Source organism: Falco cherrug, chromosome 5, assembly GCF_023634085.1.
Source record: "Falco cherrug isolate bFalChe1 chromosome 5, bFalChe1.pri, whole genome shotgun sequence".
NCBI classification, from domain to species: domain Eukaryota; kingdom Metazoa; phylum Chordata; class Aves; order Falconiformes; family Falconidae; genus Falco; species Falco cherrug.
Window position 1 is genome coordinate 30,472,477 of NC_073701.1, and position 13,584 is coordinate 30,486,060.

Consider the following 13,584-nt stretch of genomic DNA (forward strand, 5'->3'; position numbering starts at 1 on the left):
GTGTCTGATGTTAATCATAAGTAACTTGGTGAATCAGGGCCCATAAACTTTTTTCAGTATTAAGTTATGTGTTCTGCAGTCCCTAATTCCACTGAAGATCAGCCTTTATCTAGCCCTTTATTTTTTCAGTCTTTTCCTGAGTATTTCTTTCCTCCTGAAATTTTCCTTACAAAAATTTCTCTACAGAGGTTTTGTGTTTAAAAAAATCGAATAATGGTGACACGAAACTTACAGGGTGACCATGGTCCAAACTGGGATCATACTTAGTGATCAGATGGTGACACCTGTCCAGATCTTGGATTTTTCTGGGGAACCAGGGCACTGGAGAGAAAGCAGCAAGATTTAAACGAGAGAGGATCAAATCACTTTTAAAAGGCACAGAAAATAAAACCTGTGCTGAAGATTACAAGCTTTCTTTTCATCATTATCTAAGAATATTCATATCTACATGTCACCATACGTCAGTAGTTGACTTCATTTGCCAACCAAAGTGGCAGACTGGATGAAAAATAATCTGAAATTTATTTGCAATGATAATCTCTGAGTTTTAATTAGTAGAAACAATTTTTAAAGGCATAAACATTTCCTTTAGGCCAAATGAAATACTCTGTTTGACACAGCACAACAAATTTATTTCTGCATTTTGGATTTAAGAAAATATTTTAATCTTGTCTAAAAAAATAGTCAAGTTTTCATACCTTTAAGAGTGAAAACAACATTTTAAAAGAAAACATGAAATTTATAGAAACAAAACAGGCCAACAAGTATCCTGACTTCAAGTTTTTTCCTTGTGGTTCTTTTTTTTTTTTTTTTCAGCAAAACTATTCTAGCATTAGCTGAATTTCCAAAGTTTCCTTCCCCTGAAGTGAGGACCTTTTCCAGCGACTGAAATAATGTGTGCTTATTTTAAGTGCCAGCATTTATAACCAATGAATTAAAGAAATACTGGAAAAAGACAAAGTTGGTACTGCTTTTGAAGGTCAGACTGATGCTGTAATCAGATTTAGTGTCTTATAGCTCAGAAAAGGTCTGTTTGGGGTCACCTTAATCTCATACTTCACAAGAAACCAGGCATCTCTCTACTGAATGGCAAATTTAGCTTTAGCTCTATTACATTATATCCAGACACAGCCAGTTCACAAAGGTACAAAGCTACAAATACACACTGGTGTTGGGAAATCCCAGTTCTTTCATGCAGTTATTGCCAATTCTGTGATAAGAAGGAAGAAATACTAGTCTGGTAGATGTCTTATGTCCACCCAGAATTTTTTGCTGAGCCTTTTTCTTTGGCGGCATCAGTGGTTCTGGTTTATCAATATGGTGATAGGTGTTTTACATATATAAATATAAATATGGACCCTCAGCCTTCTCATCTACCAGGGGCACCGCTAGTATCTTCAGAATTGTATTAAAGGTGTCTAACAGCTTGTTATATTCACCCATCCCCTACCTGCCTGTAAACAGGAAAAATAGTGGCAAATTCACTTCCCATCCTGGTGACTGGTAGGGATGGTGGCTGAAATACAGCACAGGCTGTGGACTAGCCACTTGCATCACTTTGCCAAATGAAATACTGTTCCCAAAGTGCAACTTTTGAAGCTGCACAGCCTCTGAACAAGCTTTTCATGTGCCAGATGTCTGATGCTCTGTCACTCCAGATTTGGCAGTGGGTCTGTTCTCTACGAGAAGCTCATCCCTTAGTTCTCCCAGCCTGCCCACTACCTGCAGACTTTCTGCTGACCCTCTCTCCCTCTTGCACTCTGGAAGCTTCTTACAGCCTGTTGCATTTAGCTTTCAGTGAGGGAGCAATCTACCTCCAGAGAGTCCTACTGCACCCAGACGGCAGTACCCAGGGCACCATAAACAGACAGCTACTGCTTCTTTTAAGAAAACAAATGCAATACACTACAAGCAAATGAAACATTCAGACCCTCTGCTATATCATCACGTTCCCATCGAGTGTATGTGCTTGCCCTGGAGCAGCCAGTTCTCTGCACAGCTCTCAGCTCTAAGCACACAATCTTCCTGTCACTGAGGAGTTTCCAGTTTCTCCTCAGCATCTTGTTTTGCTGCTCTATCTTTCTTATCTCCCTTTTTGCTGGAATGCTTTTCTCACCTCAGTTCCACTGGCTATGGTGAAGTGCCTCTCTGTCCACACCAATGGAAATGGTCCCAATTCAGAGAAAACTGTCATGCAGTGAAGAAAACTAAATGCACGCTCACCTGCTTTTTAGACAAATTAAATCACTATTACAAAGCTAAAGCTAAAAAAGTTAATCCAAAAAGAAACAGAACTCTTACCTTTCTCTTCTCTGCTAGTTTTCACGTCCTCTGTCACTCTTTTTAAGGAAGTGATAAGGATACTAACATCAGCACTGTGAACTTCACATTCAATGAAAATGTCAAAATAATCAGTAGCATTCTTAGGTTTTTTGGCTCGTCTGGTTTCAAAGTGATGGATCTGAGTTTCAAACATCTGCAAGAGCCAGAGGTTCGTATGATAGAGCTTCTCCAAAAGCTGGAAATCCACATAAGTCTAGATACACTTCTACAATGTCTTTAAAAGGTAACTACAAGAGGTATTAACAAGAAGTGCATGTTAAGCAATGAAGCCTAATAATGCCCAGTTTATAAAGTGCTAAAAAAACACAGGCAGAGCTAAAGATTTAACACTGTAGAATTAGGTAGAGATAAATGGAGATGAAAGATGAGATACTGTTGACTGTAGTCTGTGCAGAAATAATAAATGAGTGGATGGCTAACTTAAAACCCTGGCAGAATGAAAGCAGATCTAGTGATATATAACACCACCATAATCACAAAATAATCGCAAACAATTAAAAATAAGTAATTAATAAAATACTTTTCTTCTGAGTTATTAATTTTCACAGGTGAGAGTAAGCACCTGGTAGGGATACTTCAAATGCCCAGAATATATAATGCCAGTATGGTTTACAGCTCTTGTATTCTCTGTATCCCCTGCCAAATATGCAGAGAAAATTCATTGGCTTCTAACATCCCCACAATCCGAGTGCTTGAAATGCCTGCCTCTTGTTTAGTTGTGGCTGGCCACCACACCTGCTAGAAAGAAATAATAGATTGGGCTCTAAACAGCCCTTACATTAAATGATGGTTCTTCTAAATGACTGTGCCCAGCTGCTCCCTCCCTCCAAAGCACTCTCCTCCACCTGGGAAGGCCAGCCAAGCTCTCTGAGCAGCTGTAGCAAAACAGGGACAATAAGAAATGGGGGAAGGCAGGTGGAGGCATATGTCAGGCAGGGAGCAGGAGAAGGGTGAGAGAGGGGGAGATGCACAGCGGGGAGCGGGAGAGGTGAAGGCAATAGGGACAGAAGAGAGGGCTGCATGGAGGAGGAGAATGGTGAGATCTGTACCTCAAAGACTTTGGCTGCCTTAGAGAGCTCAGTTTTGCTCACATTGCAGAGGGTGAGGGTCAGGATGAGAGTGGCTCTGCCATCCTCCCTGTTGGAGTCCGGGCTGTCTCGCTTGTTCAATGGCTCTATGCCATGCATCTCCTTCTCTTCCTTTGGCCTGAGATCACCACCGAGTCAGTCTTCATTGGAAGACAGAGGAGTGGATTGCAGTTCCCAGATGCTGAGCAGAAACTGCTTGAGGATGTGAGTGCTTGTCCTGCAGCAATGGCCAGGGGATGTGGTAGGACTGGAGATGTGTCTGTGCGGGTAGTGAGATCAGAGCTGTGAGGCAGCAGCAGAGCAAGCTGGTTACTGCTGTGTTAGGTGTAGGGACATTTATGTTGGCCATGCCAGGCACATCAAGGGAAACAGCCTGCGTAGGATCTGCGCAAGAGCCCAAAAGAACCCTCCTCCTCTGGGTAACTTCAAAGCATGGCCCTCCTGCTCTGTTTGAAGGTGTCTGCAAGCTGTTCAACCCTGGAGACGGGCTCCTTTATGGAGCCTGATCTCCATTTACATCTTCCAGTCTGGACTGCCCTGTAGAGCATCTGAAATTCCCCTTCCTTCCCATCTCTTACCTCACTGGCCCCCTCTCTGCATTGACCATGCCCCCAGAGAACCAAAGGGGGTCTCCCTGCACACCCCAGTCCGATCCAAGCCGTGTCCCCTCTGCAGAGACACAACCATGGGAGTGTCAGAGAGACCTGAGCAGAGACAAAGTTCATTGCCTACTTCTAAGCTTTTCCTGACCACAGGATCTGCTCAGCCCTAGGCCTACAGGAGCCGAGTTTGCCTCCAGGCTAAGCTCCTCTGTTGGAACTTGGTTTTGTCATGATTTTATCTCCAGGAAGTAGGAGTGTCTCAAAAAGCCCAGGGTCACATCTCGCTCATAGGTGGCAGGGCAAGCTCAAGGGAGATTCAGCTCTGCTCCTGCCAGGGCATGACATCCCTTGACGTCCACAAACATGTTTCTGGGTATGAGCACCCATATCTACATAGCCCAAGTTACAGTGTGTGGAGCCCCTGTGAAAGCCATCTCGCAGGTCCACAGAGAAGACCACCTCTCTGCCCTCCCTTCACAGATAGAGCTGTTTCTGATGTGCCTCTTAACTGGTCCTGGCTGGGTCACACACCCCAGTGCTATATTGCTCTTGCCTTCTTCCTGGCCAGGGAAGATAAAGATAATGTAACCAAATTTTGTTCCCCAGAGACCACAACAGCACTGTGGTTCCCCTGAGCCCAAGACAGAGCACTGAGGAGGTCTCGATTTGCCCATCTATTTCCTGGATGAGACAGACAAACCCAAGGTGAATTTTGGACCACGGTGCCCAGGAAGCCGGTCTTGGCATCCTGAGGAGCATGGGCCCATCCAGACCTCGAGCACCAAGGGGTTTGCAGGCCGCAGTGAGTGCCAGCCCCAGAGGAGCTGTTCCGCAGCTGGGCCCAGCCTGAGCCCAGGCCAAGGTGCCGCGGGGCCCGGCACCACCTGCGGGTGGGGCCGGGTGGGGCAGGGTGGGGCAGGGTGGGGCAGGGTGGGGTGGGACAGGGCAGGGTGGGGCAGGGTGGGGCGGGACAGGGCAGGGTGGGGCAGGGTGGGGCAGGACAGGGCAGGGCAGGCCCCTGTTCACAGCCTGAACGCAGCCTGGCTCTGGGCTGCTGCACCCTCCGCTCCGCGCGCTACCCCACGCCCCCCAGCCCTGGCCCGGCTGATGTCCCAGGGGGCTCCAGGAGGGCAGGGGTCCACTTCAGAGGTGGCTGAATTGCAGCTGCAAACTGAACGGGACAGGGGGATGAGAAGTGGGGTTTAAGGGGGAGCAAGGCTCTTCCCACTGTCACGTTCCCCCAGCAGTGGTGGCGGGGCTGGGCACAGGAGAACAAGCTGAGCTGAGCCTGGCTATCTGAGTCCAGATTGGGCCTTTACTGTGAAGGCTGGGTGCGTGCATCCCCACGTCCAGGCCACATGCATGGCACAAACAACAAATGGCACAAGTTCTTCTACTACAGCTACATGTGGGCATGTAGGTGAAAGCCCCAGGGCTCAAAATGCATGTTTAAGGCACTGGTCACAAATAATGGAAGAGCACGGACATCAGGCTCCTACAGCTGTTTTCATGCTTTAGTGTTAGAGTCCCATCTCTATATGTTCCTACAGCACCAATTGTTCTGTGTAGGAATGGAGGTTTCTCTTTAGACCCAGACTGGGCTCCTCAGCCAGTGTGATAGCTGAAGCAGCATAGGCAGAGCTTACAGTGCAGCTTTAAGCCCTGGCTCTCCAAGTGGTGAAATCTCCTTGCCTATCCAGTGGACACCGCAATACCACCTTGAATCCATGCTTGGGACAGGCCCAGGAAGGTCTCACCCATGATTTAAGTCAGCTCTGCTAAGACGTCCCAAAGTCCTGCTTTCAGCGCTTTTGGGGACATCTAGGAGTACAAAAGGAGAGGTCTCAGTCTGGGTGCTGCAATTCAAAGGGCTATGCAAGGACTGGAGCAGAGTGTGTCATCCTTTCCCATGGGGACAGGCAGCTTCTCCCTGCAGAATTTGAGGCTCTCCCACCCCAAGAGTAAGCTCACCCCCTCTTGTGGAGTCCCTGGGGTGGGTGATTTAGGCAGACATGGATGATCACCACAACCAACCTGGCCAATTTTTGACCTGTTACCATTGCAGATATCTCCACCCTGTGTGAGTACAGTACTATTCATTTGAGATGGATATGACATTAATATTTCTGTTTATTTAGGTTAATTTAAATGGTTTCAGTTGAACATCAAAAAAGTCTTCTCTGCCAACTGCTAGCATGGTTTGAAATAGCAAAGAAACAGGCTTTTAAAGAATGCACTCCTGTGGAGTCCTCCTGTGCTTCACTCCTCTTTCAATAATTTCTGCATCCTCTGGGGAATAAAGCGTCCCTTCTCCAAGGCTGATGTCAGTTCTAGGCATCTTAAGACACCCAGAGGAGACCACCTCCCTGTGTAACCTGTGCGGACAAGCCCTCCCTCCACACCATCACTGACCCTGGCCAAGGTCACTGAAAAGGAAAAGGATCTCATGAAAGAGCTTCTTTGATCACCTGAAACAGAGCTGGAGATGGGGACACTGATCATAGTGGGGTAGAAGAGAGGAAGGTTACTTAAAAGAGTAGCTTGGGATAGGTTAGTCAGAGTAACATACAAAGACATATAGAGTATGCAAAGGTAGAACAAGCAAGGCTTTGCTGATCGTTTCTAGGTAATTACACACATCAAGAATATGGGGATTTTTTTCATTACTTTGCCTGGATGAGTGATAGTCAACCAACTCGAGAGAGCCTTTTTTGATTTAGAACACATCTCAAATGGGCATTCCCTCTTACCTGGGGGAATTTAATTCTGACTGACTCGTGCAGTTACCTTACAAAGAGGAGTTGCACTGGCCAGATAGTGCAAAAAACATTTTTCTACACAACTTTCATTTTATTTAAGCATGGAAATAAGTCACCCATTAAGAAGTACTATTTAAAATTCAACTTATTTGTGCTATTTAATGTATATATGCACAAGCTAATTTGTTCTGCAAGAAAATCTACTTTTGATATGTTTTCTCTTCTTTTAAAATACTAAGAATTTAACTTTTTCTCATCTCTTGATGAAAAGCTTGCTGAACAGCTATGTTATGCTGCTTTGGCTGGAGATACTGCTTATTTAAACTTCCATTAAGGGACACAGAATCACACATGTGACATCAACACTAACCATTCCACTTGTACATAAAAGACAACTGTGAATCATGGGTTCTCAGTATCATTATAGATCTACTGCTGCTGTCACTCATAACGAGCCAGAAACAAAGGAGCTTGGAAAGCTGTCTGAGGATTGGTTTGAAAGACTTCACGCTTGGGATGAATTTGTCTCTTTGTGGTACACAGTTACCTCATGTGTCCTATTATATTAAGAGAGAAAAATATGGGCTACTTTCACACTGAAAATACATGCCAAGCAGGATTGAAAGATACACACAGGCATTGTCATGAGAAAAAAAAAGGAAGAAAAAAGATACAGAAATCAAAAAAGCTTACTTCAAAGCACCAAAATGATACCATTTTGCATAAGTATATGTCTATTGAGAAGGGTTCCGGCTGGTATCCTTAGACTAATGTTATGGGCCATATAAATATAATGGAAACAGCTGTACTTTCTATCTTCCTAAAGGATGATGCTTACACTAAAGCTCCATTGATTTTCAAACTATAAATACAAGAGTAGTACAATATCAGGCGTGAGACCCATGGACTTTCAAATCCTTCTCCACCTTTGGATCTTCTAACAGAAATGTGACTCCTGAATCATGTTAGTATCATGATACAGAATTGTTTCAAGGTGGAAATAGTGTTCTGATTTGCTTTGCTCCATTCTGCTCTAATGGACAAGTGCTGATCTCCTTCCTCCTTCAACTAGTGAGCTACAGGGAGGCATTACACAATGTGGACCAGTCCAAGAGGGCATTTAACTACTTTGAGTGGAAGTTATTGGATAAAACACAGAAATAGCTTCTTGAACAGCAAAGCTCTTCTACATGGCTAAGCCGTTGGGTTAAGTTGGAATCACCCTTGTTTCCATTTGCTCCCTCAGTCAAGCTATAGTCCAGAAAGAATAAAACTGCTTTCATTGAAAAATTAAGATTAAAGCTCAAGTGGGAGAAGGAAGAAGACTCCAAAAAGTGTCAGGAGCTGTCTTGAAAGATATCATGTTTGGATTTGAATGCACTCAGACTGGGACACAGCTAACCCAGGTCTCCCATAGCTTTCATGCGGGCTCTAGACACAGATAGACACAGCGAGTTAGGAGTTGGAAGGCTTTGATCTCTTCAGCTGCCTTGTAAGAAGCACTTCTCCATTTCCAAGGTGTTGGTACCCACCTTCTGGATTGTGAGTCCAGAAAGTTTGGAGATACTTTGTAGCAGTGCTGAATAAAGCACTCTCAGAGAAGGATACAGGCAACACAAGGTAGCTTTCACACATCAACCTTCCACAGTAAGTAGCTGAGTACGTCTTAAGAGAGGTCTCCGCCTTCTGTGAGCTGACTGATCATGAATCAGCTCTGAACCCGTGAGGTTACACAATATTACAGCCAGCACGGCTCTGAGACTGGACTAATAAGGCCTTGATGCCTTTTTAATGCACCTGCATGGTTCCTTGCTTGCACAAATTACTGACAAACTGACCTCACATACAACTGCAAAAAGCCACACAGACTTGCCTTTAGGTGACTCTCCGTTGAAGGGGCTTTTTTGCGGGTACTGTATTAGACACAGACTCCATGCTCTGGGTAAGCAGCCTCAGTGCCTTGCTTAGGGACTCCACTCTGCAGACCAATGACACATCACAGCATAAAGCATTCTTGGTTTGCACAAACCTTTTTGGGATTGGTACTTGTGCCAAGTACAGTATATTTCTATATGGCGATAACTCTGTTAATAAGGCTGCAGCACACTTTCTGTCTTTTCTGCTAGCATGTGTGCTTTAGATCAATGGTGACATCACATTTTTAGGAAAAAAATGTATTGCAGGATAGAAGTGATTGTGTATAAAATAGAGGTACAGAGGTCCAAGGAGTATACGTAGACCCCCTGAAAGGTGTAGAGTTTGGGATTCCATGGGAACCTTGCACAAATATGAGGGACTGAGGGGAGAATGACTGTGAGAGAAAGCAAAGTAGATGAGTCTTCATAATCATGCCATCCTGTCCCTGGGCCCAGAGTAGTAATGCAACCTCACAGCTGCTGCAGACTATAGCTCTGCATGGTGAAGATCTCCCCCTTCTGCTAACCTTTGGCACAAGAGATATGGAGGCTTTCCCCAGATTCCTAGAAATAAGGTCATTTTTATGTATTAGTGAGAAAAAATGGATTAGTGTCTGAAGGCCAAAATAGTCAAGGGTCACCTGAAGGCATGTATTTCTCTGCTAATCTACAGTAATTAAGATATATAACATAAGCATTTATGCAGTACACAGGAAGATGAAAGACTGAGGCTAGATGAAAACACATTTGCACATGGCAGCTTCTAATCAGCAGCCAGTGATTAGCAAGCTACAGCAAATCCTCATTTTATCTTCTGGAGGGCATTGCAAAGGATCCCCATCTCACCTGCAAAGGAAATAATCAGAGCAGTTAATTCTACAGCCAGCCCATTTCTAACACTCTAGTATATATTACCCCTTATATCCATCCCCTGAAAGAATAAGGTCAGCAAAGAAGTGCTGGGCTGGACACATTTATTAGGGTCCTATTGGAGTAATATCTGCAGAGTCAGCTCTTTACCTTCATCACCCATACACAAGGATGGCTCACAGGATTGGGGGTGCTGGCTCTCAGCAGGCTAGCAAATGTTAGGGGGAAAATGTATCAGGGAAAAGACCAGAATGGCAAAAGGAAATTTTATTAAAACCAAACTTTTCCTTTTCTTCCTTACTGAGAACAGCTACAGCCACACATCAGAATCCATCCCAAGGCCTTCTGGCCATTCCTAGCACCTCCACTAAAACTGGATATTTCAGGTGCAACAAATTACAGTCAAATTTTGAAGCTTGGCTAGAATTAGGAAGAAGTTTTTGCACCAGAAAGGACGTATGTGCTGCTTTAACTTGGTCAGGCTCAGAGTATTAATGCAACCAGACAAAATCTGCTTTGTGATTGCTATTTCTGATCCAAGTTTTGAGGAATTCAAGGTAACAAATCTGTAGTTCCTTACTGTTGATAGTGTCAGCTAAGTTCTTCAGCTGCTTTGCATTGTCCAAGACTTCAATCCTCTGGGTGTAGGGATTGTACCGAACAGAGAAAGGACGAGGGATTGTTTGAGCAAATTTCCTGAGGCAAAAATACAAAAAGCACATACAAACTCAGAAAGCTCCTTTTTTCAGTAACTCACTATTTTCTTGGTGTGTGCATTTGTTGATGAGGGGAATAAGAAAATCTGTGAGAGGAAACAACTGAAATTCCTGCTCAGTGATCTGAGACCTACAGCATTCAGTAATGTTCTTGAATCTGCATTTGTCCTTAACAACTTTGGTTTTTTTACCTAACAGGAATAATTATGCTATTGGCATGGCAACATTCTTCCTGGTACAGGACAACTATGTAGTTATTTGGATTTGCCAAACTTGAAAACCTCATTGTCCTTTCAGTAATGCAAAATATAGAAATACTGATCCAAGTCTGCAATTTCTGGGAAAATAAGGTCAAGTACCTATGTCATCCTGGCATACCAAGGAGCAAGAAGAGTGTTAATTTCTGACATTGTTGGTAGTAGCTTCCACATCATTGCAAAGACAGGACATAGTCAATGGAGTAAAGCAGTATTCTTGCCACTCCTTATTTGCAGCCTTCCCTGCTACAAAATAGTTAATTCCATGGCAGAAGCATTCATACTTCGTTATCTTGGGAAAACATTAATTTGCATAACCAGAGAACTGTGGAAAGGAGAGCTCTGAATGGAATGAGATGGTCAGAGCTATTATTCTAGCTCCTTGTAGACTCCAGCAGGATACTGGGTTATATATCTGCTTCAGATTACTGAAGTTATTGCTGAAAGAAGAAGGAAAGCATGCAGGAGCTGATTATGGAAGCCCCAATATACAGGCTGTGATTTAGCATGGTAAATCCCATATGCCCAGAACAGTGGAATATGCCGGATGCTACCTCCACATTGCTTCTTCACTTTAGTCCTAATTATTATCAGCTAAGGCCATTACCTTTATCTCAAACAGAGTTCCGTGTGAGCAGATCAGAAGGTGTGACAGTGGAAAAAAATTATGTTAGCTATGATGAAAATATTTAGTGGCATCAGTCCAATTTTCCTAAGGGGAGAGATGCACGTTAGAAGACAGTCTTCCTAAATCCCAGCTGAAGGTAAGATCCTAATTAGAAGATGAATGCCTTAAGCTGAAATGTTTTGGGTCAACCTCAGAATAATTTTTCAGGGAGGTTTTCTATTACACACAAACTCATGTGTTCAGGTGCAAGCCACGAACACAGGCACTGGACCAATCCCCAGACCTCTATTTCAATTTAACCACTTTTCTAATTTGGTCACTGAAACAAATAAAAGAAGCTCCAAGATAGTTTGTCTAGAGTAAGGCAGCAGCTTCCGCTTTCTCAAGGAACTTGCTACTCAGAGAAGTATACAGAGAAGATGGAAACTGCGTGCAGGATATTAATAGCACAAACCAGAAGAGAAAGCCATCTTTCTCAGGTATTACCCCACAGAAAAGGGCAGAAGGAGATGCTGCAGGCTTATGATGATTGAGGAAGCAGCAGAGGAGGTAGCTAGGAAGACTGTGGAGCTGAGAAGCCTGGAGCAGCAGAGTATCTTGGGTCTCAGCATGTGTTTATCTGTGAATGGGGGAGAGAGAGAGAGAAGAGACTGCAGGTCTGGGACAAGTCATCTCCAAGTGAAAAACTTGTTAAAGTGTGAACTAAAGCTAACCCCTAGTGGCTTGACTAACATCCAGAAATATGATGGTGTTTAGAATAGAAATATTGTTGTGAGGTGGAACCCAAGCTGAACCCCAAACACAGTCTGAGTCATTCTTGTTTCAAGAACCAGAACTGAACCTGGATCATTATTTCGAAGTCTTGTTGAACTGGAACTGAATCTGTATTTGAGTCACAGATGACTGCAAGATTTACTGCGTAACCCCATAGTCTTGTAAACACGCTGGTGGTAACAAGCTGGAGGCTCTGTGTTAAGCTAACCACACAGGCCTCAGGGTTGGTGTTATTAGGCTTGCTTGGAGTTTTGTTTAGCTGTAATAACAATTGTCTTAGGAACATGTAGCTATTACCTAATTTGTTTTAGTTTTGCTTAATTCTGAATAATTGTGTGCTATAATGCCTATCATCAGTAACTTTATATAGGCAGGAACAGCAAGCAGTCGTGCCATATATAGCAAAGTCTGATCCTGAAGTAGTGATGCAGCATAAAGGAATACCAGCATGGGCTGACGACAGAGGCCTTAAAGGCATGAGCATAGGATGATGTTGGTAGTCTCTGGGTTATCAACAATTCCCCGCTGGTCAGTTACTTACAGTAAAGCAAACTTAGGAGCTGAGAAGAAAAAAACTGGTTTAGAGGAAACAAAGAGAAAAAGTAACATAAATAGTTAAGTCAGAAGTAACACAGATTTGCAGACAATGTAGAAAAAGCAAAATGTAAAGCATGTTAAAAAACATTAAAATGGCCCTGAGGAAACCTTGGGCTGAAGAAGAAAAAAGGAGGCATCAACACCATTCACCTCCTCACAAAAAGGAGGAACTTCACTCATTCATGTTCATGAGATGAACATCACAGTCCTGCTCTGAAGACCTCAAGATGATGATTATTTGACAATTCCAGCCCTCACAAGACTGAAACTGACACAAAAGAAAGTGTAAGGGTGAGCATAACTTCAGAGGAAAAGAAATAGATACCAGGAGGGGTATTTGTACTAGAACTTTTAACTATAGTATTGTTGAAGAGATTTGTTTTGCATTAACTAAATAGCTTTGACCCTTAGTGTTAGTATCTTTGCAATTCAACCAATAATAATTTTCTGTTGCATTTTGGTTATACAGATCAAACGCTCAATTAGACTAACCACAAATTCTTGGCTTCATGCATAAAGTATGTTCCCCTTAATGCCCATAACAAGATTTTGAGTGTAACAGCTGCTTAGTCTCTTCAAGCATTGCACAACTCTTTCTAATGCCTCTCAAACTATTACAGTCAACCCAAGATCTGTTGTGGCAATCAAATCCACTGTATTGGCAATGGACAAGAAATTGGGTCTTTGGTGGAATGACTGGATTACCTTAACTTTTCTTTTGCATCTTTAAAACTTTCAGCAACATAGTAGACAGGCTGGAACTCAGTAACAGGGTACTTCTGCACAGCAGTCTTCTCCAGGACAAGAGGCTGAATCTCAGGCTTACTTGATAAACTATACTATGAGCAAAAAGGTAAGAAATTTATTTCAGTTTAAAAGTGCTTGAATTTGCTGTGAAAGAAATATAGAGCTACTGAATCCCACACAGTTTCAGACCGGAAGAAGTTGCTCCTGTGGAATACGTTGACAATGTCACTTACTAGGAAAGAAGCAGGTATGAGTTCTCTGTGTACTTATATACTGACACATGTATT

The 13,584-nt window shown here is 43.4% G+C and overlaps 2 protein-coding genes across 6 annotated transcripts in view; both read right to left on the reverse strand.

Annotated features, from left to right (window-relative positions):
• LOC102049050 (tyrosine 3-monooxygenase-like) overlaps positions 1–4,905 on the reverse strand; it is a 48,828-nt gene extending 43,923 nt beyond the window's left edge. For all 4 annotated transcript variants that reach the window (XR_003558360.2, XR_003558357.2, XM_055711829.1 and 1 more), the window contains exons 1-3: positions 3,393–4,905; positions 2,302–2,476; positions 233–321 (exon numbers count right to left, since the gene is read on the reverse strand). Coding sequence is in view for 2 of the 4 variants with exons in the window: in XM_055711829.1 (XP_055567804.1) it covers positions 233–321; positions 2,302–2,476; positions 3,393–3,530 (402 nt within the window). In the remaining 2 variants the exon portion in view is untranslated. The remainder of the gene's footprint in view (positions 1–232; positions 322–2,301; positions 2,477–3,392) is intronic.
• A 1,240-nt stretch (positions 4,906–6,145) lies between these two features.
• PAH (phenylalanine hydroxylase) overlaps positions 6,146–13,584 on the reverse strand; it is a 42,809-nt gene continuing 35,370 nt past the window's right edge. For both annotated transcript variants that reach the window (XM_027799420.2, XM_005435049.3), the window contains 3 exons: positions 13,256–13,389; positions 10,159–10,274; positions 6,146–9,554 (listed from right to left, as the gene is read on the reverse strand). In XM_027799420.2, the coding sequence (XP_027655221.1) occupies positions 9,511–9,554; positions 10,159–10,274; positions 13,256–13,389 (294 nt within the window). In that variant the 3' untranslated portion in view covers positions 6,146–9,510. The remainder of the gene's footprint in view (positions 9,555–10,158; positions 10,275–13,255; positions 13,390–13,584) is intronic.